The 18,231-nt window shown below is 54.6% G+C and overlaps 10 protein-coding genes across 10 annotated transcripts; 5 read left to right on the top strand and 5 right to left on the bottom strand.

Moving 5' to 3' along the window:
• Nucleotides 1-1,166: 1,166 nt before the first annotated feature.
• Nucleotides 1,167-2,584, top strand: BDY24DRAFT_339616 (P-loop containing nucleoside triphosphate hydrolase protein; the record flags this gene model as incomplete). Its single annotated transcript, XM_076637372.1, has 5 exons — nucleotides 1,167-1,258; nucleotides 1,322-1,365; nucleotides 1,441-1,632; nucleotides 1,761-2,196; nucleotides 2,305-2,584. Coding segments are annotated over 5 exons (1,044 nt in total), but the record flags the coding sequence as incomplete, so codon positions are not given.
• A 434-nt stretch (nucleotides 2,585-3,018) lies between these two features.
• BDY24DRAFT_386196 (uncharacterized protein) lies at nucleotides 3,019-4,169 on the bottom strand. The gene is made up of 5 exons (XM_076640075.1): nucleotides 3,938-4,169; nucleotides 3,736-3,840; nucleotides 3,520-3,667; nucleotides 3,366-3,445; nucleotides 3,019-3,266 (listed from the first exon to the last, which is right to left on the bottom strand). The coding sequence occupies exons 1-5, from the start codon at nucleotides 3,953-3,955 to the stop codon at nucleotides 3,171-3,173; spliced, it is 447 nt and encodes a 148-aa protein (XP_076497376.1). The 5' UTR covers nucleotides 3,956-4,169; the 3' UTR covers nucleotides 3,019-3,170.
• BDY24DRAFT_386192 (uncharacterized protein) lies at nucleotides 4,155-5,545 on the bottom strand. Its single transcript, XM_076640074.1, has one exon. It carries the CDS (start codon nucleotides 5,230-5,232, stop codon nucleotides 4,381-4,383), a length of 852 nt encoding a protein of 283 aa, XP_076497375.1. The 5' UTR covers nucleotides 5,233-5,545; the 3' UTR covers nucleotides 4,155-4,380.
• BDY24DRAFT_386188 (uncharacterized protein) lies at nucleotides 5,527-8,679 on the bottom strand. The gene is made up of 15 exons (XM_076640073.1): nucleotides 8,348-8,679; nucleotides 8,184-8,202; nucleotides 7,985-8,122; nucleotides 7,754-7,838; nucleotides 7,614-7,623; nucleotides 7,448-7,528; nucleotides 7,306-7,373; nucleotides 7,211-7,225; nucleotides 7,024-7,140; nucleotides 6,814-6,889; nucleotides 6,653-6,731; nucleotides 6,292-6,569; nucleotides 6,116-6,200; nucleotides 5,910-6,000; nucleotides 5,527-5,824 (listed from the first exon to the last, which is right to left on the bottom strand). Exons 1-15 carry the CDS (start codon nucleotides 8,662-8,664, stop codon nucleotides 5,787-5,789), a joined length of 1,497 nt encoding a protein of 498 aa, XP_076497374.1. The 5' UTR covers nucleotides 8,665-8,679; the 3' UTR covers nucleotides 5,527-5,786.
• A 163-nt stretch (nucleotides 8,680-8,842) lies between these two features.
• BDY24DRAFT_414428 (uncharacterized protein) lies at nucleotides 8,843-9,825 on the top strand (the record flags this gene model as incomplete). The annotated part of the gene is made up of 3 exons (XM_076643309.1): nucleotides 8,843-8,911; nucleotides 9,022-9,177; nucleotides 9,304-9,825. The coding sequence occupies 3 exons, from the start codon at nucleotides 8,843-8,845 to the stop codon at nucleotides 9,823-9,825; spliced, it is 747 nt and encodes a 248-aa protein (XP_076497373.1).
• A 740-nt stretch (nucleotides 9,826-10,565) lies between these two features.
• Nucleotides 10,566-11,898, bottom strand: YHC1 (Yhc1p). The gene is made up of 6 exons (XM_076640072.1): nucleotides 11,805-11,898; nucleotides 11,668-11,684; nucleotides 11,565-11,584; nucleotides 11,399-11,458; nucleotides 11,215-11,326; nucleotides 10,566-11,101 (listed from the first exon to the last, which is right to left on the bottom strand). The coding sequence occupies exons 1-6, from the start codon at nucleotides 11,823-11,825 to the stop codon at nucleotides 10,861-10,863; spliced, it is 471 nt and encodes a 156-aa protein (XP_076497372.1). The 5' UTR covers nucleotides 11,826-11,898; the 3' UTR covers nucleotides 10,566-10,860.
• A 10-nt stretch (nucleotides 11,899-11,908) lies between these two features.
• MRPL23 (mitochondrial 54S ribosomal protein uL13m MRPL23) lies at nucleotides 11,909-13,112 on the top strand. The gene is made up of 5 exons (XM_076640071.1): nucleotides 11,909-12,076; nucleotides 12,156-12,221; nucleotides 12,369-12,444; nucleotides 12,543-12,621; nucleotides 12,832-13,112. Exons 1-5 carry the CDS (start codon nucleotides 11,998-12,000, stop codon nucleotides 13,063-13,065), a joined length of 534 nt encoding a protein of 177 aa, XP_076497371.1. The 5' UTR covers nucleotides 11,909-11,997; the 3' UTR covers nucleotides 13,066-13,112.
• Nucleotides 13,113-13,149: 37 nt separating this feature from the next.
• On the bottom strand, nucleotides 13,150-14,704 carry BDY24DRAFT_31987 (uncharacterized protein). Its single transcript, XM_076637040.1, has 3 exons — nucleotides 14,535-14,704; nucleotides 14,059-14,431; nucleotides 13,150-13,913 (listed from the first exon to the last, which is right to left on the bottom strand). The coding sequence occupies exons 2-3, from the start codon at nucleotides 14,423-14,425 to the stop codon at nucleotides 13,267-13,269; spliced, it is 1,014 nt and encodes a 337-aa protein (XP_076497370.1). The 5' UTR covers nucleotides 14,426-14,431; nucleotides 14,535-14,704; the 3' UTR covers nucleotides 13,150-13,266.
• A 1,077-nt stretch (nucleotides 14,705-15,781) lies between these two features.
• BDY24DRAFT_386177 (uncharacterized protein) lies at nucleotides 15,782-16,853 on the top strand. The gene has a single exon (XM_076640070.1). It carries the CDS (start codon nucleotides 15,786-15,788, stop codon nucleotides 16,623-16,625), a length of 840 nt encoding a protein of 279 aa, XP_076497369.1. The 5' UTR covers nucleotides 15,782-15,785; the 3' UTR covers nucleotides 16,626-16,853.
• Nucleotides 16,854-16,882: 29 nt separating this feature from the next.
• Nucleotides 16,883-18,143, top strand: BDY24DRAFT_386176 (uncharacterized protein). The gene is made up of 6 exons (XM_076640069.1): nucleotides 16,883-17,329; nucleotides 17,430-17,543; nucleotides 17,628-17,670; nucleotides 17,753-17,811; nucleotides 17,916-17,960; nucleotides 18,056-18,143. The coding sequence occupies exons 1-6, from the start codon at nucleotides 16,907-16,909 to the stop codon at nucleotides 18,080-18,082; spliced, it is 711 nt and encodes a 236-aa protein (XP_076497368.1). The 5' UTR covers nucleotides 16,883-16,906; the 3' UTR covers nucleotides 18,083-18,143.
• The last annotated feature ends 88 nt before the right edge of the window (nucleotides 18,144-18,231 follow it).

The following is an 18,231-nucleotide window of genomic DNA, read 5'->3' as shown; positions in this document are numbered from 1 at the left end:
GTCCCTCCTCTTCCTCTCAAGGTCAACAAGCCTTCGGGGGATTTGGAAGCACCTTCTCTTCTCTCATCCCATACCTCTCCTGCTGGTACCTTATCAAGAGCGCCGTTCTGTTTCCCATCAGAATCGTCGCGGATCGTGAGTCGAGCTCGCTTCCCTCTTCCTCCTCCTCTCCTCCTCTCCGTTCGCATCGAGTTTCGCCACCACTCAGAGAGATTGACCCCGATTCTTCTGCTTCTTCGATGCTTGAAAGAGATTTTCCTCACTGCTTATCTTCAAGAAAACACTCCCTCCTTCTCCTGGGTCACGCTTTACCTCAAGAACGCTGGAAGGACGGTCGTCCTCTCGAAAGAGCTCGGAGTTGAGGTCGTTCAGGACCCTAGCCAGGAGTCAGATTCTTCGAAGGATGCGTCTATGCTTGCTGGAATGGGACCTGGTCAGGCTAGACGGATTCTGAGGAATCAGGTCAGAGATAGGGCTGCAGATTCGGTCGGTAAGTCCTGTTCGCTCGTCATGGTTCGCGGAGACGTGCGCTGATACTTGCTTTTTCTGCTTTCTAAATCTCCTTCGTCTCCTCGTTAAACAGTGAGAGCTGCTCGACAACACAGCTACAGGATCGTATCTCATCCGTCGGAGCACACGTTTGTCTGCTTCGAAGGATACCTTCTCGTCATCTCTTTGACAACAAAGGTCAACTACGATCTCGTCGCCGTATCGGTCTCCTCTCCCTTTTCGACGAATGGAAACGGAGGTCAGCCTGGACAGCAACCGACAAGTTCTCCATCTGGACACACCAAGTAGTCAGTTCCAACTTTGTCCTCGTCTTGCGGTTCTCTTCATCGATGAGTCTGCAGCGACGCGTCTGACGTTTCTTTCTCCTCTTCTTCTTTCGCAGCCTGAAGATACGATTCATCCCCGTCCCCTCCTTCCTCACGTCTTTCTTACCTGTCTCAACACCGTCCACTCTGCCTCTCAAATCATCCCAAGTCGAAGGAAGTCTCGCCGTCGCAGCTTCGTCTTCTTCGGTTCACCGACTTCCCTCCAAATCCATCCTCCTTCACCTCGTTTCGTCAGCTAAAACCCACGCTTCTCAGTCTCCTACCTCCCTCCGAGTTCACACCTTCGCTGGCTGCAATGCTCCCAACTGTAATCAGCCTCAGTGCACGAAGTGGTCGGTGGTGGCGAGTCGTTCGAAGAGATCGGCGAGTTCGGTCATCCTTCCTGGAGGGCAGACGGAGTGGCTGAAGAAGGATCTACAGGAGTGAGTCCTACGTCTACGACCCTGTTGGTTTCCACATCCAGCTGAGCATCGATTTTTCTACAGGTTCATCTCCAACAAGCCTTTTTACACCGAGAGAGGAATCCCTCGTTCGTCGCGTCGTTTCCTCTCATTTTCCCTTCCTTCGATGTTTATCTCGCTGATCCGTTCCCTCCCCGCTTCAGATCGTCGAGGAGTACTTCTCTACGGACCCCCGGGATCAGGAAAGACCTCCCTTGTCACTGCTATCTCGTCGGAGCTTCGACTCGATATCTACTCTCTCGACCTCTCGTCCTCCAGCCTCACGGACGCTCGACTTCAAACGGCTCTCTCTCTCACTCCTCCGAACTGCATCATCCTCATTGAGGACATCGATGGTGAGTTCGTCTCGCTTTGAACCGAGGCAACGCGGACACCAATCGTCTGGGGGTCGAGACGCGTCTTCGCGTTCGAAGACGAAGAGCTGACCCTCTCTTCCTTTCCTCTCTCCCTCTCTGCTCGATAGTTGCATTTGCTCCAAGGACACCAGATCACAATCCTACAGCATCTCGAGCCCTTCCCTCGGTCAGCCACGGATCCGTCTCTCACTCAAGCCTTCCCGACAATCGAACTGGCGCGTCTGGCTTGACGATGAGCGGCCTCCTCGGAGCTCTCGACGGACTCGGAAGCGTCGACGGACGAATCCTCTTCACCACCACCAACTACTACTCTCGACTGGATCCCGCCCTCACTCGACCAGGACGTCTCGACATCCACATTCGTTTCGACTTGACGACGAGGGAACAGGTCGAGCGCCTTTTCGTCTTCTTCATGACTCCGACGGAGAAGGAAGTCGAGAAGAGGTTGGTCAAGGAGACGGAGGTACCAGCTGGAGAGAAGTCTGATAGCCGAGCTGAGGTACTGGGAACGGTGGAGCAGGAGAAGCTGGAGATCGAGGAGTTGTCGAAGGTGTTTGGTCGGCTCGTTCCGCCTGGCGTCTTGTGAGCATCGGTTTGCTGTAATCTTCGCTCGGAGACGAGCTAATGTGTTTTTCTCGTTCATTTCTACAGCTCGGCTGCCTCGATTCAAGGCTATCTTCTCGAACACAAGGACTCACCGAAAGAAGCCGTGGAGAACGCGTCTGGTTGGTTGCGTTTCCGTTTCCTTCTCAACCCCTTGGCTCTCATTGATGAACCATTCTCTCTTTTATCCGAGCAGCTTGGGTCGAAACTCAGCAAGCTATCGTCCAGACCCAACGTGAGGAATCCGAACGCGAGTGGGAAGCTCGTCTCCTGGCGAAGGCAGCTGAGGAGGTTCGTTTCGTTTCCCTCACCGTTATCTTCACTTTGATCCTTAACTGATCAGTTCCTTCCCACCCCCTTCAGCGCAAGAAAAGGAAGCAAGAACTCGATCTGCTCGCTCGACTCGAACGCGACGACCCCTCAGAGGACGACCAACCTCTCCCGCCAACAGTTTCGTTTGGAGATCGAGGAGGTATGGGTGCTCCAGGAGTGTTTGGAAGAGGAGGGGGAGGTCGAGATGGCGATGGAAGAAGGGGAGGAGGGAGGGTGATGCACACGAACGCTGTGAGTTTTTTCGTTCTTTCGTCGACGCGTTCTTCATCTCCTTCGTCCTCAGTCACTCGAAGCAGAAGCTGACCTTCTCTCATCGTCTTCCACCCCTTCGATCCAGTGAACAACTTCTCGACCTTCGCGGTTAACGATCTTTCTATCTAGACTTTGACGACCAGACCTGATGAAACACACAAGTTCAAACGACAGCCAAACCTTTCTTGCGAGAGACGAGAGAATACGTTCAGATAGATAAAGTTGGTCGTTAAGGAGGTAGTTAATCCACAGACAGAGGTCGTTAAACGTAAGAGCTAAGTAGTACTAGACGAAGACGAGACGAGAGGAGGAGGGAGAGAAGAAGACGCTTATTGAACTCGTCCGGGAGCAGCACCTCCAACGACAGGGTTTCCAGAGACTGCTGGAGGGTTTCGAGCAGCGTCGAGTTTGGCGAGTCGTTGAGCCTGCAGAACAAGAAAGAGAGGGCGTGAGCTGGGTCTGTTCATCGAAGAGAGGGAAAACAGAGAGACGTCGAGAGATCAAGGAGGGAAGAGGAAACTCACCTCGTTCTGGTGGTGGTGAGCTTCAGCCTGCTCGAGAGCGACCTTCTTGGCGGCGATGTCTTGCTCGAGCTGATCGTGGTCTGAGTAAAGGCAAAACGAGAAGAAGGAGTCAGCGAGGCGAAAGGGAAAAGAGTCGAGAGAAGAGACGACCTACGTTGCTTCTTCTGCAGAACGTCCTTCTCAGCCTTGTGCTGATCTGCGAGAGCTTTATCGTGCTTCTGCTGAGCCTCGTTCACTTTTGAAGCGAGCTTGTGTTCCGTCTTAAGAACCTTCTCGTGCGAGTGGATGGCTTTCTCCTCAGCCTGTGAAAGGAAGGAAGGGCGATGAGCTCAAGTTCGGAGGGAGGGAAGTTGAGATCGAGCGAACGCACCTTAGCTCCTTTGGTCTCGCTCTTCTCAGCATGAGCGAGAGCCTTGGTAGCATGCTTGATCTCGGACTCCTCCTTCTTCGCGATGTGAGCAGCCTCCTTCTCGAGCTGCGATGAAAGGAGGAAGGGAGAGAAAGAAGGTTGGGTCAGGTTCATGAGGAATCGAGCTCGGGCAGTTCCTAATCCTCAGGAGACGAGGACGCACCTTGGCGATGTCAGACATAGTTGGGAGAGTGATAGAGTGGTTGTGGTTGTGGATGGGTGAGTTTGAAAGAGAGGGAAGGGTGTAGATGGTGGGTGTCGGAAGGAAAAAGAGGGAAATCGAAGGAGGGCCGAAGGGGTCATCGACCAAACAAGACGTCACCAGGATAGATATAAAGTAAATTCCCTCGGCTCACCAGAGTCATCTCTACATAGCAGGAGCTTTCTCTCATGTATTTGCATGTATAAACGAGATACGAAGCTTTGCCTAGGACGAAAAGCTGCTTCCTTCGAAACCAAGCGCGTCGTCGTTCCCCTTCATCTCTGCTCTCTCTCTTCTCTTCGACCTTCCCTCTCGTTCTGCAAGGATACAGCCAGCATATTCGAATACAGTAAAACGCGATGATCCGACGATACAGTATACTGATACAGCTTCTACTTCCCTTCCTAGACCCAGAGCGAGCCGACGCCGTCCTCCAAGCTCCTGAGCTCCATCTGTTCCTCCCCAAACACGACCTCGACCGGATCTCCCATCTTCCCACCTCTCTCCCTCCCTTCCAATCTATCCTCCAGGACCTTGAAGCTCTCCCAAAAGTCTGTCTTCTCACCCCAAAGCACTCCTTCATCACCTCCTCCCGCCCAACTCCCAATCTCGAGCTCTCTCCCAACCTCAACCTCCCTCTCCTCTCCCAACCTCTTCACCTCCTCTCCCTCCAGCGGAGTCTTCGGCAACGCTCCATCTTCCGTCCTGATAGAAGATCTTCTCCTCTCAACTCCCAGCCTCCTCTTCTCCTCCTCTGGCAGCTGCTCGGATCCTCTCCTGCTCCTCCTCCTTGTCGACCTCCCTTTCCCTCCACCCTCTGCGATCGCCTCCTTGTAAACGGCTCGGAGTAAACCCATAACCCTCTCCTCCACGATGCCTCCGTCGGATTCTCCGTCTTCGAGTTGAGGGAGGTTTGGATCCTGGTCGAGTTCGAGAGGAAGATCGGCGTCGAAGCTGACCGAGTTGAAAGGGGAGAGGATGGGCGGGAACGGTTGACGGAACAAGGGTGGGGAAGAGAGCGGTTTCGTTGGGATTTCGAAGAGGTTGGTCGAGGAGATAAGAGGTGGCCGGGTCGAAAAGAGCATAAGAGGGTTGAGAGTCGATGTAGGAGGAGGCCGAGCTGATTTCTTGTTTGGTCCTCTCGTCGAGCTCTTCCACGACTCTCCCTCGGCAGGCGCCTTTGAATCCTCCTCCGGAGGTGATAGGTGAATGGGATTTAGAGAGGAGGACGAAGAAACGGGTTGAATCAAGCTCATGGTTGGGGAGGAAATGGGAAGAGGAGGAAGGTGGTGGTTGAAGGAGATCAAAAGTCGGGAGATCGTCGTGAAGGAGGGCCCTCTGTTTCGAATGATGAGAATCACGCAAGCCTCCTCGCTTTTCCCAATAGAGACGAGTTAGCAGTGTCGGATGCTAAGATAGTACCTGCAAGTGCTGGGTATCTTCTGAAGGTTTGGGAGCAGGACGAAGGAGACGCGACCTCGAGTTGACCTGTTCATCGAGAAAGAGGGCGGTCCGAGGTAGATGAACAGGCTCGAAAGTCGTTTAGAGTAGACAGCAGTTGGGAAGTGATCATCGAGGAAGGAAGGAAGGAGATTTCGAGAGTCACGACGAAGAACGACGGTATTCCAGGTCAAAGGCAGGTAGTTGAGAAACGAGAGGGCCGCCAGGCGGACAAGACCGTTCATTTCTCTCGACGTCGACGCTGCGACAAGATGGAGAGGTGGAAATGAGAACGGGCATGCAAAGATGAAGATATCGATAGGCTAGACTGAAAACGAAGACTGCAGAGTGACGGCAACCGGTAGGGGGATCAGATCCCTGTGGGAGAAGTGGAGATCAACGACCCGTCTGAGAGGTCAACGAAAAGATAAACGTGTCAGCAGACGCTCGAGAGAGAGGAGAAAAGTCGAGAACGAGATGAAATCAAACTTACAAGGCGTGATGTTTTCGCCGTTCGCACCAGCACCGTTCCTCAGCAGCGACGCGGTTTCCGACCCAGCTCGTTTCCTCGGGCTTCCGACGGCCTGGGAGCAAGAGAGGAGTGAGATAGGAGAGGAGAGTGGTCAGTGAACTGCAACGAGGTGGGAGAAAAGAGACGAAAATACGAGGGAAAGGACGGAAGAAGGTGAGGCGACTCACCTCTTCGACTGAAATGATAGAGTTCATCCTGACGAGCTTCTTCCTCTCTCGCTCGATGATACCCTTCATAACCTCAGCACTCGATCTGGATGACAGATCAGGAAAGAAGCACATTCAGCGAGAAGTTCGAGCGCGGACAGACGCGTCAATGTTTGCAGTTGGGGATGGAGACTCACGTTCGTCGAGCAGCTTTCTTGCCCGTATTGCTCATGTACCGATCCGTCTCGTCGACAATTTCCTCTCCGATGATCTCCTCGATAAGATCCTCAAGCGAGATGACACCGAGAGCTCCTTCGGGCTTCCCAGGAGAGTCGCTGATGAGAAGAAGGTGGGCTCGACCGGTCTGGAAGTAATCGAGGGCCTGGAAGCAGTTGATGGTAGCTTTGGCCTCGGGGAGAGTCGAGAGAGGGAAGGAGGAAACGGGGAGAGCTTCTTCGGGGTTGTAGGTGAGAAGCTGTCGGGGAGACGGAGAGGGAGGAAAGCGTCAGTCCTCGAAACGGCGGTTCGGACCAGGAAAGCAGGGAGGTCGGGACGAACCCGTTTGATGAGGAGCATCCCGATGAAAGATTTAGGTCGTCCGACTTCGTGAATGGGGATACGGGAGAATCCAGAGAGGCTGCAAAAAGAAAAGAGAGGAACGCGTGCAAGTCAGACGAGCTGACTTCGTGTCTTGAAAGCGTAGACGAGCAAATACTCACAGGATCTTGTCGAGCATATCGTGATCCAAAATAGTATCGACCGAAAGAGTCATCACGTCGCCGATGGGGGTCATGACTGTGGAGGGAAGAGAGGTCAGCTCGTCCGACCTTCACGCGTTCGTCCCTCTCCGCCTGCTCCCCCCCCCCCCACTTTCCTCCCGAGCCTCCATGCTACGAGACCCTCGAATATATGAGAAGCAATTAACTCACTATCTCCAGCACTGGTCTGGTTGAGGGAGAGCACTCCGTTGAGAATCAGGATCTCGTCATCCCTGAGAGGTTCTTCTCCCGTCTTGTGAAATTGAAGGAAGGACTTCAACTCGGCCTCTGCAAGATCAGAGAAAGCCACGACGTCAGCAGAAAGCTTAAAAGATCTCCAGGGGAAGACTCGACTCACTCTTGTAGGTGTGCTCTGATAGACGGAGGGAGGAGAGGACGAGATCAGCATTCGATGAAAAACAGAGTGTAGAGAGGAAGAGAAAGGTCACTCACCTTCGTTGGCTCCGAGGACGTAGTCGAGAAGTTTCGCAATGGGCCAAGCGACGGGCGCGAAAGCGTACCTGAGGAAAGAGAGAAACGACGCGTCGAGAATTAGCGAGAGAAGATGGGAGGTCGAACTCGAACGAGTACTCACATCATGAAGAGGACGAAAGGAGACGCGTAGGATCCAACAGCGAGACCGTACCGAACACAAACGGATTGAGGGATGATTTCACTGCAGAGGAAAAAGACGAACAAGGACGGAGGGGGTTCATGAGCTTGCGAGATCGACAGGGTGGAGAGCGAAGACGAGATCGTACCCAAAGATGACTGAATGAATAGGAGCGGACAAGAGAAGACCAGTTAGCTGAGCTTGAAACCCCAACGTGACGTGTTGGGCGGTAGGGACGAAAGAAGGGAGAGAGCCTTGAGGGTTCGAAAGGCGAGGTTCGAAACTCACCGATGAGGACGGTCGAAGCGATGACAGCTGAGATTCCACCTCCGAGAACCTTGTCCAAGAAGATAGGAAGAGACTCGTTCACAATCTAGGGCAGGAAGAGTTCGATGGGCGAAGAGAGAGAACGGAGAGGAAGGAAGGAAGGTCAGCTCGAACTCTCCTTCTCCTTTCGAGTTCCCTTCGGTCTCTCCAGCACCTCGACGCAGCCACTATAGTCGAACCTCTGGTACTCACAACATTCCCGAGGAGCAAAACGACAAGAACCCAATGCCTTCCTCTGTTGAGCAGCCTCAAAACTCGGTCGGCGTGTTTTCGTTCGGTTGCGTTGTCGCTCGACGTCGAGAGGACCTTCAGGTGCAGCGGTTCCAGACCCTGTACGAAGCAAAACCTCGTCAGTTCTGCCCTCGAGGACTCGAAAAGTAGACCAACTCACCATCAGACCCAAGGTAAGTCTGCGAAAAACAGAGCGAAAATGCATCGAACCCGCCAAGGGAGGTCAGCGAGGATGTTTTCCTTTCCTTCCTTCCCTCCCTCTCCTCGCTTGTGCCTCTTCTCTAGCAGATCCCAGTCAACAAAAGATCGCAAAGAAGCACTCACCCAGCAAAGACACCTCCTATCACTACCAGAGCGGACGAGATGACGAGTTTACTGAGGTATTCTGAGCGGTTCATAGGTGCTTCTTCATGGTGAGAGCCCAAAACGTCGACCGACGAGGCTACAGCTGCTGAGGCGACGAAGATGGGGGAAGCTCGAACGAGACGACTTCCGAGCGAGAGGAGGAGAGGTAGAGAGCGTGTAGTCGAAGGACGAGAAGCCATAGATGGGGGGTGGGGGGAGATGGTGTGAGGGTTGGGAGGCAAGGAAGAAAACGACCAAAGCCGCGAACCAAATCGAAAGAGGGTCTGGGACGTCATCGACTTCAAACCACAACAAACTGCGAGAAAACTTTCTTCGCTATCGACCTCGGAATCTTACCTATCTTCTTCCGCCAGACCCACCACTCCAGCACCCAAAACAGACTGCTCTCCAACGGCTCTCATCGTCGCTTCCTTCCTCGCCTCCCCGTCGAACGATCTCCTCTCTCTCCCTCCGATGTCCTCCTCGATACCAAACATCCCTCCTCCTGCAGATCAGATCCGCTCCCTGATGGAGATGGAACACGTACGTACCTCTCCTTTATCTCAAGCTTCTCGGAGGACGACGAGCCGAAGCACGAACGAGACGAACAAGCTCAAAGCTCACCTCACCTTTCCTTCCTTCCCTCCCTCCAGCGGATCCCCAACCTCCTCACCCTCCTTTCCTCTGCTCTCACGGCTCTCCTCCCGCCAGACCCTGATGCGCCTCAGGTCATCCACGAGGATGGATCAGTTCAGGAAGAGGAGGAGCGGTTCGTCGACTCTGCGAAGGAATACTACCAGGAACTGGATGTGAGCTTCGTCTCTTTCCTTCCTTCCTTCCTTTAAACTCTTCTCTCGTCGCTTTCCTTCTTCTCCACTTTCCTATCTCCTTCTGTAGAACTTCCTTTACTGACCGCTTTTGGTCTGAACTTCCAGGACATCACCCTCCTCCTCCGTTCAACGATCCACCACCTCCGTCTCACTCGCGTTCTCCCCACCCCGAACGATTTCGTCCCTCCTCCACCGAATCAACTCCCTCCTACACCCTTCTCGGCTCCCATCCCTACCTCTCTCTCCAAACCATCCAACGCAGCAGCAGCTTCCTCCGACTCGAAACCTTCAACCTCCAGCAGCAAGGATTCGAGCACGGTCCCGACGCCGAGTCTAGGTCTCTACGGCCTGAGAGTCGAAGCTGGGAGCTGGAGGAAGATGAGGGATTCTTTGCTTGCTATGAAGGGAGGAGAGCCGGATCAGGCTGTGGTTAAGGAAGTGGAGATGATTGAGGAGGCGAAGGAGGAGACGGCTGTTCTCGTTCAAGAAGCGCAAGCTGAGACGAGTCCGAAGGAGCTGGTCGACGATGAGGAGGAGGATGAGGATGAGGAGATGGAGGAGGTTCCTGAAGTGGTCGCAGGGTCGGGGATGGACGAGTTGCTCGTGGTGAATAGGGACGGTGAATGATAATGCGTCCCTCGCTCATTTTGTCGGAAAACGCGTTCGGTCACGACGACTGGACAGAGAAAGAGGAATCTTTGCCTCAGTTAGAGACGATGGTGCGAGAGCTGTTCAGGCACTTGATAGATCCGAACAATCATCACGCGTCGAAGCGAAGGAGGGAGCTTGTAATCCGCGACGCGTCCTTCTGTCTCTTTCTCTCGCTCGCTCTCTCCTAAACCCTCGTTCCTCTCCGTTCTGTCCATAGCACCTCCGACGATGTGCTAGCCCTCGTCGTCTCACACGTCTCTGAAACCCGTCACCAACTCAACCGCTCCTCCCTCTGCTGCCCCGTCCATGCCCGCAAACTCAACTCGACGCGTCTCTCCCTCTCCCTCTTGCTCGTCCCTCAGCCATCGTCCTCATCCCCACCCGTCCCCACAACCACCCCAGTCACCTCTTCTCATCTCGCTTTCCCACCACCAAACATAAACGCAGCACAAGACGCGAAAAGACACAACTCATGAGATCCAACCCTCCCATTTCCTCTTCCTCTCTTCCCAAGCCTACTGCCCATTCCCCAGCATCCTCAGCCTATCCGGATTGATCCTCACTCCCGCTCCACCCCCTGGCGCATACGGAGCTGCCTGACCTGGGTACCCTGGTCCACTCGGGGGACCTCCCTGAGGAGGGAACCCTCCTGCTCCGTTCATGGGAGGAGGAGGAGGTCTGAACCCTCCTCCGGGCGGTCCTCCTCCACCCATCATGTGAGGAGGTTGTTGATGGTTGGTGTATTGGGAAGGGGAGCCGCTGTAGCCGTTTTGCTGAGGAGGAGGAGGAGCGCCGTAAGGAGAGGAGGGTTGGTTGGGGTTAAAAGGAGGACGGAAGGGGAGACCTGGACCTCCTGGAGAGGATTGATGAGGTGGGGGTTGGTGGTGGCCTAGGTGAGAGGAGTTTTGTTGTTGCTGTTGTTGTTGGAAGAAGGGAGGAGGTTGGTTGGGTCGGTAGCCTGATGAGAGGAGGGAGGAGGGGACGGAAGGGAAGGGAGCGACGGACGAAGAGTCAGTACGGAAGAGATGTAGAGGGCAAGAAGGGAAAAGATGTCGAAATGAGCAGGTGCGGGATCAAGAGGTGAGGCCATGTACAAAGAGAAGGAAAGGCGAAGAGAAGAAGAGAAGGACGAAGGAGAGAGAGATCAAGCTCACCACCGTTCATCATCGGAGGACCTCCTCCCATCCCTCCACCCATCATCGGAGGAGGCAGACCACCTGGACCCGGTGCACCCATGAATCCTGGTCCCATCCTGTTCGTTCGTTTAAAAAACGACGCGCAAAGGCGAAGGAAGGAAGGAGGAGTGAGCTCGTGAAGGAGAGAAAGGGTCGTCTCGAGCTCGAGCTCGTTTCGTCTCGTACTTACCTCATAGGAGGAGGACCGGAAGGAGGTCCACCCATCATTCCACCTGGAGGAGCGTTCGCATACGAGTTGGTGATCTGATCGATGATGTCTTGAGCTTTGTCGTGGCCCATGGCTAAGAAGGAGCGGGAGAGAGGTCAGCTCGGGGAGGAAGGAGAGACGGAAGGGAGGAGGTTGAAGGACGAACCAGCGTAGTAGTCTCGGACGTTTTGGATGTGGTTTCGACCAGAATTGTGAGCTTTACGCACTGGAAGGAGAGAAGAGGGAGAGGAGAGAAGGTCAGGACGAGAGAGGGCGAGGGGAGGAGACGAGGAAGGAAGGTCGAAGGACGTGAGTTGACCGAGAGAGCTCACCCGACGTGGAATCGTGCGTTCTGGGAGCGAGAAAGTAGAGAAGAAGGTCAGCTCAGGATGCGAGAGGGTCTCAAGCGCACTACACGAGCTCGTATGGACTCACAGGAACACATCGCAGTACTGGAGAAGCGATCAAAGACCCGTCGTTGAGAAGGAGAACGAGGTCAGCTTGCTCTCTCCCTCCTTCCTTCGTGCTCCCTCCCTCCTCCGCATCAAAAGAGACAAGATCCTCGTACTCACGTCGCAGTAGTACTTTGGCATACCGATACAAAGTCACAGAAAAGAAAGGGTTGGATGGGAGCAAGATGGAGTTGAGGGCTTCTTCCCTTCCAGGCTCGTCCTTTTTCGTCCTTTGAATCGCAACGTCCATCACCCTCCTCCTTCCCTTCCCTTCCCCTTCTTCTCAGTCCCTCTTTCTCTCTTTTCTTCCAGGATGTCTCAAGTTATGGGGAACCCCGTGCTGGCGAACGCTCGTCTCTGGCACCACGTTTCGGCGGAGAACAGGACGGTCGGTCAGTCTTGCCATCGATCCTCCTTCCGCTCCTTCGAGAAACGACGAGCTCACGCTTCGTTTCCTTTTGTTTTTTGTAGGTAAACTCGCTACCCGTATAGCTCAGGTTCTCATGGGGAAGCACAAGCCTACGTTCGATCGATCAAGTGCGTCCAACAGTCTCGCTTTCTGGGTCTTGGTAGAGGAGGGAAGGAGCAAACGTCCGAGCTGACCTTTCCTTCCCTTCCTTCTCCTCCCTTCTTTCTCTTTCCTCCTCTTTCTCCCTCTACCCTTCTGTGCTACCCTTTCTACAGCGGACTGCGGAGACTACGTTGTGGTCACCAACTGCGAGAAGGTCTACATCTCGGGGAAGAAGGCTATCGAGAAGACGTGAGCTCGTTTCCTCTTCGCTCCCTTCCACCTTGACCCCCTTCGTTTCCTGCTCACACGAGCTGATCCCTTTCTCTTTTGTGCTGAGGTATTCGTAGTTACTGGAAGCAATCTTCGTACGCCGGAAACTCGAGATCCATCTCTTACCGTCACATCATGGCTACTCGTCCAGAAGATGTGCGTCGTCGTTTCTCCTTCCTTTCTTTGCTCCCGTCTCCTACGACGCATCGTTCCCGGACCCTCCTTCTTCTCGCTTAACCGCCCGTCTGACTCTCCTCTTCTCTTCTCTGCCTCCCTCAACCCATCTCACCAACCGCTTCGCAACCCTCTCTTCTCCTCTGTCCTCCCCTCTCGCCTCCTCTTTGCTCCCCCTTCCCTGCCCTCCAGATCATCACCCACGCCGTCTCCCGCATGCTCCCCAAGAACAAACTCCGCAAACTCCGTCTCGAACGACTCAAAGTGTTCCAAGCCGACACCAACCCTTACGCGTCCAACCTGATCAAACGCTACGACCTCTCGCCGACGGGAGACTGGTCGGGCAAGGGAACCTTCCCGGAGACGACGACGGACAGGCTGCCTGGAGCGTTCGAGATCGCGAAGGCCAAGGCTGGGTGGGCGTAGATTAGGGCTGACAGTTTGTATACGAGGGTTTTTTTTTCTCTTGAAAAGAGTGGGGAATCGAGAGAGAGAGAGAGAGAGAAGAGAGGGAGAGAGAAGGACACGACGACGCGAGGGAGTCGTTTCGTTTCCCTTATCCTTTTTTTGGCTCGTCACGTTCGAGAAAGACAAGACAAGATAAGATCAAGACACATTCTAAGAGAATCAAGGGGAATCAACAACGACCTTCTTGCCTTGCTTCTTCTGACCCAAGCCCAAGACCCTCCTCTCAAACTCCTCCCTCTCCTCCCCACTCCCCTTCTCCTCTGCCCTCTCCCTCTCCCTCTCTTCCCTCTCTTCTCTCTCCTTCTCCCCCTTCTCCCCCCCAACCTTCCTACTCACCCTGACCCTCTTCGCCCTCCTCACCGTCCCAAAGAAGCCCGCTTCTTCCTCCCTCTCCTTCCACCCGGACCCCGCCTCGGGAGCAACCCTCTTCCGTCTCTCCCTCTCCTTCCTCTCCTTCTCCGTCTCCACCCGCTCCGTCGCTTTGGGTTTCAAAACTTCGGACAACGGCCGAGCTCCGACCCGGCGGTAAGAAGGTTTCTTGGGGTTCTTCCTTGGACGCTTGCCGTTGGAAGCGCCGGGAGCGTCTTCGCCTGAGGAGGAGGGAGGAGGGGAGGAGGGGAGACGAGCGGTGCTGGTGCTGGTGCTAGGAGGAGGGAGGGAGAAGGAGACGGTTGCAGGTGCGGGAGGCGGGGAGGGAGAAGGGGAAGGGGAGGGCGAGGGGTGGATGGGAGGTTGAGAGGAAGGAGAAGGAGGTGCGTAGCCTGAGGTGGTGAGGAGGTGGAGGATGTGCTCTTCCATTAGGATTCCTGTATAACGGAAAGGAAAGGAAACGAAAGGAAAACAAAGGAGAGATCGTCAGAAACGGGGAGCGACGAAGGCGATGAAGACGAGAGAACGACGCGACGAGAGCGAGAGAAAGAGAGGAGCTCGAAAAAAAGAAGTCGTACTCACCCAGAGCGATCAGAGAATCCCCATCAAGTTCCATCCACATGCTTCTTCGTTTTTGGCGATTCCGCGAGAAGGGCTGGTGAGCTTTTTCGTCGATCAGGGCGACCGAGGGTGAGATGAAGGGAGTCGTTGTGGTAGGAGGGTGAGCGTCGGTTAGGATAGGAGTTGTTGGGTTGGAGGTAGAGACTTTGGAAGGGTGAGAGGCGTAGAAGGAGGTGGTGTGGTGGAGGAGGGAGGTGAGGAGGGACTGAGGGAGGAGAGGAAGAGAGCCAGGAGGGTGAGCTCCAACGAGCCTCGACGGACACAAAAAAAAAAGAGTTTCGAGCACAAAAGACGGAGGAAATACGAACAGATGATGGTAAAGAATCATACAGCGCTGCAAGAAGCGAAGAAACGAAGCGAGAACTCCCGAGGTCAGCGTTCGTTCGAAGGGAAGGAGAAGGCAGAAGAAAGGTGAGCTTCGTTCGTTCTGAACTCACGATTCGGATCCGCCAGATAGTCCATGTCCCCGACGTAGATTGACTTCAACGTCTTCCTCGACCTCTTGGAGACGACTTCCTTCTCCTTCTCCTTCCCTTTGATACTTCTCCTCTTCCTCGACCCTCCAGCAGCACTCGTGTCTCCTCCCGTCTGAGTTCTCCGAGCACTCTGCTCCCTTTCCTCGTCGTCCAAATCCAGATTCCAATCCTCCTCTTTCTCCTCATCGTCCTCCTCCTCCTCCTCCTCATCGTGCTCATCACTATCCACCACCATCTTGACCTTCGCCTTCCCTTTCCCCTTCGCCTCCTTCCGCTTCCTCTCCTGCTCCCTCCTTCGTTTCGAGCGGTCAGCCACCTTCCGCCCGAGAAGAGCGACGTCCTCGTACCCCGCCGTTCGACCGAGTTGACCCGAACGTAAGCGAGCGGTAGATCCTGAGGCGTAGGAAGGTTGGGAAAGGGAGGAGAGGGAGAGAAGAGTGGGTTTGGTGGACCGACGAGAGGAGGAGGAGGAAGGGAGAGGAGGCACCGGGAAGGGCATCGTTGCAGGGAGGTTTGAAGGAAGATTCTCAAGCGGTTGGGTGAGCGGAGAGGAGGTGGGTGAGGTGTTGGAAGCTGATGGGAGAAGAAGGACTTCGGTTGAAGGGCTGATGCGACCAACGTCGACGTTTGAAGGAGGAACAAAGGGAAATGTTGAGCTCGAACGAAACTGTCCTCCTCCCTCCCTTGTCTCCTTGGTTACGCGACCTTCCTCCCTTTGCGTCGTTTTTTTTGGACGGCTCTCAGCTGCGAGAGTCCCTCTTCTTGGATCCTGCTTGTAGTTCAAGACGACCCAGATTTCTCCAGAAGCAGCATGCTTCGCGTCGGACCCTTCATGGAAGACGCGTGCGAGACTTGCTCTCGAGCTGCCTAGGCTTAGTTTTGACTTTTGTATCGCGTAGCTTACGAATGTTCAAATAAGCTTTTCTTTATTCTTCTCGTCACATGCTTCGAATAGACGCGCTCGAAGACAAAAGATGGCCTCGCCAAACGATCTCGATGAGGCCTGAACATCAACGCTCATTCTCCACGTTCCACCCCTTCTTTCTCAGTCCCGTCCCCCGTTGCGAAAGGGGAATGCCAGCTTTCAACACTTCCCCCGAATCTCAGCTGAGTCAAGTCCAGCAGAGCGGATCTGCCGCCAACCCTTTCAGACGTGAGTGAATCGTCGAGCTCGCGCTGTCCTTCCCTCCCCCTTCCTTCCCTCGTCTGTCTATGGCTTTCGAGTTGAAGCTGACCTTTGTCCTTTCTTCTGTGATACAGGCAACCCTGTACCTCCTATCCACCCTTCCTCCAACTCCACTGGAAGCTCTCAGGATCGAGCCAACGACCCTTCGACCTCCTCCTCCCTTCCTCGCCGAGCTCACCTCGAACAACAGTCACCCTCTTCTTCCTCGTCTCGCCTCCCCTCCCATCCCCCTTCCCATCTCGCATCTCCACCTAGAACTCAAGGACGGTCTGAATCACAACCGTCTAAGCGACCAAGACCTCGCTCGAGCGTCAACAGTGCCGGAGAAGGAACAGGAACAAGAGGACCGTCCTCTCTCCGGCTTCCTCCTCCCCATCCTTCGAGAGCAGTTGCCTACGACGGAGAAGGCGAAGGAGATCGAGGACAGAGCTCGATCTCGGTCAAGAGGAGAGCAGGGAGAGTCTCGCTTGATTCAGGATACGGAGGGTCCATCTTTGGAGGAGGGACGGTTCAAGGAGGAGGATCGTCTGTGCGAGCTTCGTCTTCAGCCTCGCCCAACAAGAGGATCAACACCTTGTCCCCGTCGTCTCGAGAGGTCGGGAGGATGCTTCAGGACGCAACCGAGGAAGAGGAGGACGAGGAGGTCCAAGAAGATCGAGAACGAACCCCAGTCGCGTCTAGCAGTCGAGAAGGAGCTCAGCATCGGAGGGAAGCCTCCGTCGCCTCCTCAACCTCAGTCGCATCGTCTTTCCAATTCGGACGACGACCCACTCAAAGCCAGAACCCCTCCACTTCTCAACTCATTCGACCTCTTCCTATTCCCTCCTCCGTCAACAAGGGCAAAAAACGAGCAGACCCTCCTGTAGGCGACGACGACGAGGACGATCACATCCGTCGACGCGCTTTGAGTCGAACCCTCTCCGTTGCCTCCTCCCGAACCCTCTTCGACGCCTCCTCCCGAACGGTCTCAGCATCACCAGCTCGATCTCGAACCATCGGAAGGAGTGAGAGTCGAGAGCTCGATCTCCTGGGAGGATTGGATCTGGGATCGTGGGAGGAAGAGGGACGAGGAAGGTCGAGGTCGAACGACGTCGAGATGGAGGTCGAGGACGAGGACGAGGACGGAGGGATTCAGCAACAACAACAGATGGAATTCGACGACGATCACCAAGACGACTTCAACGACTACCAACCTCAACCTTCGGTCTCTCCTCCTCCTCCTACCCATCGTCGAGACAAGGGGAAAGGTCGAGCCTCGGATCTAGTACAAGCTTCTCACACCTCTCGATCTCTCACCATCTCCCTTCCTCGACCAGCTCTCGCTCCCTCGAACTCGAACTCGCCTCCCAACGTGTCGGCCTCGGCGTCCTTCCAAGTCGGTGGAGGCTGGGATCCTCGCTTCGACCTCGACGGGTACGGGAGGGATCTCTGCATCTACCCCTTGACGAAGACCTGGAGGTGTGTCGACAAGCAGTTCGTGGCGTTGGGAGATTTCAGCTTGCCGCCTTGGGAGGAGATGGACGGGGAATGGAGGAAAGTCAACGACGTGAAGCCTTTGAGGAAGAGGTCGGTGAGTTCAGTCGCGTCGACCTTCGGGTCTCGTTGCTTCGATATCAGGAGACGATGCTGACCGTCGGTTTGTTCTGCGCGTCGGTTTCGTTCTCTCGCAGTCTACGATGGTCTACGTTCGACTGCACTGGGAGGATTCGGAGGGCAACGAAGTTCACGGGAAATACTTGATCAACAGGTCGTACCCGATCAGAAAGATGGTGAAGCATTTCTTGGTGAGTCTACGGTCTTCCTTCCTTCTTCTGCTTTCGTCTCGAACCTTTACTGAACTTTCCTCGGCACTTCTCTGCTTTCTTCAGAGGCAAGTCCACGGACACGATCGCGATCGAGGAAGTCAACCGGGTCAGTCTCTCTTCGATGTTTCTTTCGGAGTCCACTCCTTATTGACCCTACCCACTCCTTTATCTTCCCATCCAACTTCCAGAGCCCAAGATGGCGTACGACGGTCATCGACTTCAGCTCGACAAGTCAATCAACGATCTGGTCAGTTCTTTCGTTCTTCCTCTGTTCGAGTGCCCTCTCGTCGAGTATCCTCACAGATTTTGAACTGATTCGGCTTTTTCGATGCTCTCCTGTCTTCTTCGCAGCCTGACTTTGAGTGCGGAGGCGACATCGTGGCTCACGACCAGCAGGTGAGTGAGGACGAGAGACGCGTCGCGACGAAGACGGCCAACTTCGAGCGAGCTGACCTCTCTTTCGCTTTCTCCTTTTCTTTCGATCCCCGCAGGAAGGAGGTCGCAAAGTCCAGATCTAGGAGTTACCGAATGACTTGAGACGTTCTACGCATACTGAGGGATGAGGATGACACGAAGAGCTCCAGATTGACGCGCATCGACGTCGAAAGAAGGAGAAGAAAATAAAGAGAACACGAACTCTCTCTGCAAAGCTCTCAAAATCGATATC

This window comes from Mrakia frigida, assembly GCF_051309035.1.
Source record: "Mrakia frigida strain ATCC 22029 unplaced genomic scaffold BDY24scaffold_12, whole genome shotgun sequence".
Taxonomy (NCBI): domain Eukaryota; kingdom Fungi; phylum Basidiomycota; class Tremellomycetes; order Cystofilobasidiales; family Mrakiaceae; genus Mrakia; species Mrakia frigida.
This window is presented reverse-complemented; position numbering and strand designations above follow the sequence as displayed.

Excerpts from the sequence above, each read along its gene's own strand:
- BDY24DRAFT_386196 (XM_076640075.1), bottom strand. Across the intron at positions 3,668-3,735 it reads GCGAGACCAAAGGAGCTAAG|GCTGAGGAGAAAGCCATCCA; the intron begins GTGCGTTCGCTC and ends TTCCTTTCACAG. Across the intron at positions 3,446-3,519 it reads CGTTCTGCAGAAGAAGCAAC|ACCACGATCAGCTCGAGCAA; the intron begins GTAGGTCGTCTC and ends GCCTTTACTCAG.
- BDY24DRAFT_386192 (XM_076640074.1), bottom strand. The coding sequence starts at position 5,232 with ATGAGCTTGATTCAACCCGTTTCTTCGTCCTCCTCTCTAAATCCCATT.
- BDY24DRAFT_386188 (XM_076640073.1), bottom strand. The coding sequence starts at position 8,664 with ATGACGTCCCAGACCCTCTTTCGATTTGGTTCGCGGCTTTGGTCGTTT. Across the intron at positions 6,570-6,652 it reads GGATGCTCCTCATCAAACGG|CTTCTCACCTACAACCCCGA; the intron begins GTTCGTCCCGAC and ends TCTCCCCGACAG. Across the intron at positions 5,825-5,909 it reads CGGCGAAAACATCACGCCTT|ACGGGTCGTTGATCTCCACT; the intron begins GTAAGTTTGATT and ends TTGACCTCTCAG.
- YHC1 (XM_076640072.1), bottom strand. The coding sequence starts at position 11,825 with ATGCCAAAGTACTACTGCGAC. Across the intron at positions 11,459-11,564 it reads AACGCACGATTCCACGTCGG|TGCGTAAAGCTCACAATTCT; the intron begins GTGAGCTCTCTC and ends CTCTCCTTCCAG. Across the intron at positions 11,327-11,398 it reads CGTCCGAGACTACTACGCTG|CCATGGGCCACGACAAAGCT; the intron begins GTTCGTCCTTCA and ends GCTCCTTCTTAG.
- MRPL23 (XM_076640071.1), top strand. The coding sequence starts at position 11,998 with ATGTCTCAAGTTATGGGGAACCCCGTGCTGGCGAACGCTCGTCTCTGG. Across the intron at positions 12,077-12,155 it reads GGCGGAGAACAGGACGGTCG|GTAAACTCGCTACCCGTATA; the intron begins GTCAGTCTTGCC and ends TGTTTTTTGTAG. Across the intron at positions 12,622-12,831 it reads TGGCTACTCGTCCAGAAGAT|ATCATCACCCACGCCGTCTC; the intron begins GTGCGTCGTCGT and ends CCTGCCCTCCAG.
- BDY24DRAFT_31987 (XM_076637040.1), bottom strand. The coding sequence starts at position 14,425 with ATGATTCTTTACCATCATCTGTTCGTATTTCCTCCGTCTTTTGTGCTC. Across the intron at positions 13,914-14,058 it reads GGATTCTCTGATCGCTCTGG|GAATCCTAATGGAAGAGCAC; the intron begins GTGAGTACGACT and ends TCCGTTATACAG.
- BDY24DRAFT_386177 (XM_076640070.1), top strand. The coding sequence starts at position 15,786 with ATGGCTTTCGAGTTGAAGCTGACCTTTGTCCTTTCTTCTGTGATACAG.
- BDY24DRAFT_386176 (XM_076640069.1), top strand. The coding sequence starts at position 16,907 with ATGGAATTCGACGACGATCACCAAGACGACTTCAACGACTACCAACCT. Across the intron at positions 17,544-17,627 it reads AGATGGTGAAGCATTTCTTG|AGGCAAGTCCACGGACACGA; the intron begins GTGAGTCTACGG and ends TGCTTTCTTCAG. Across the intron at positions 17,671-17,752 it reads CGATCGAGGAAGTCAACCGG|AGCCCAAGATGGCGTACGAC; the intron begins GTCAGTCTCTCT and ends TCCAACTTCCAG.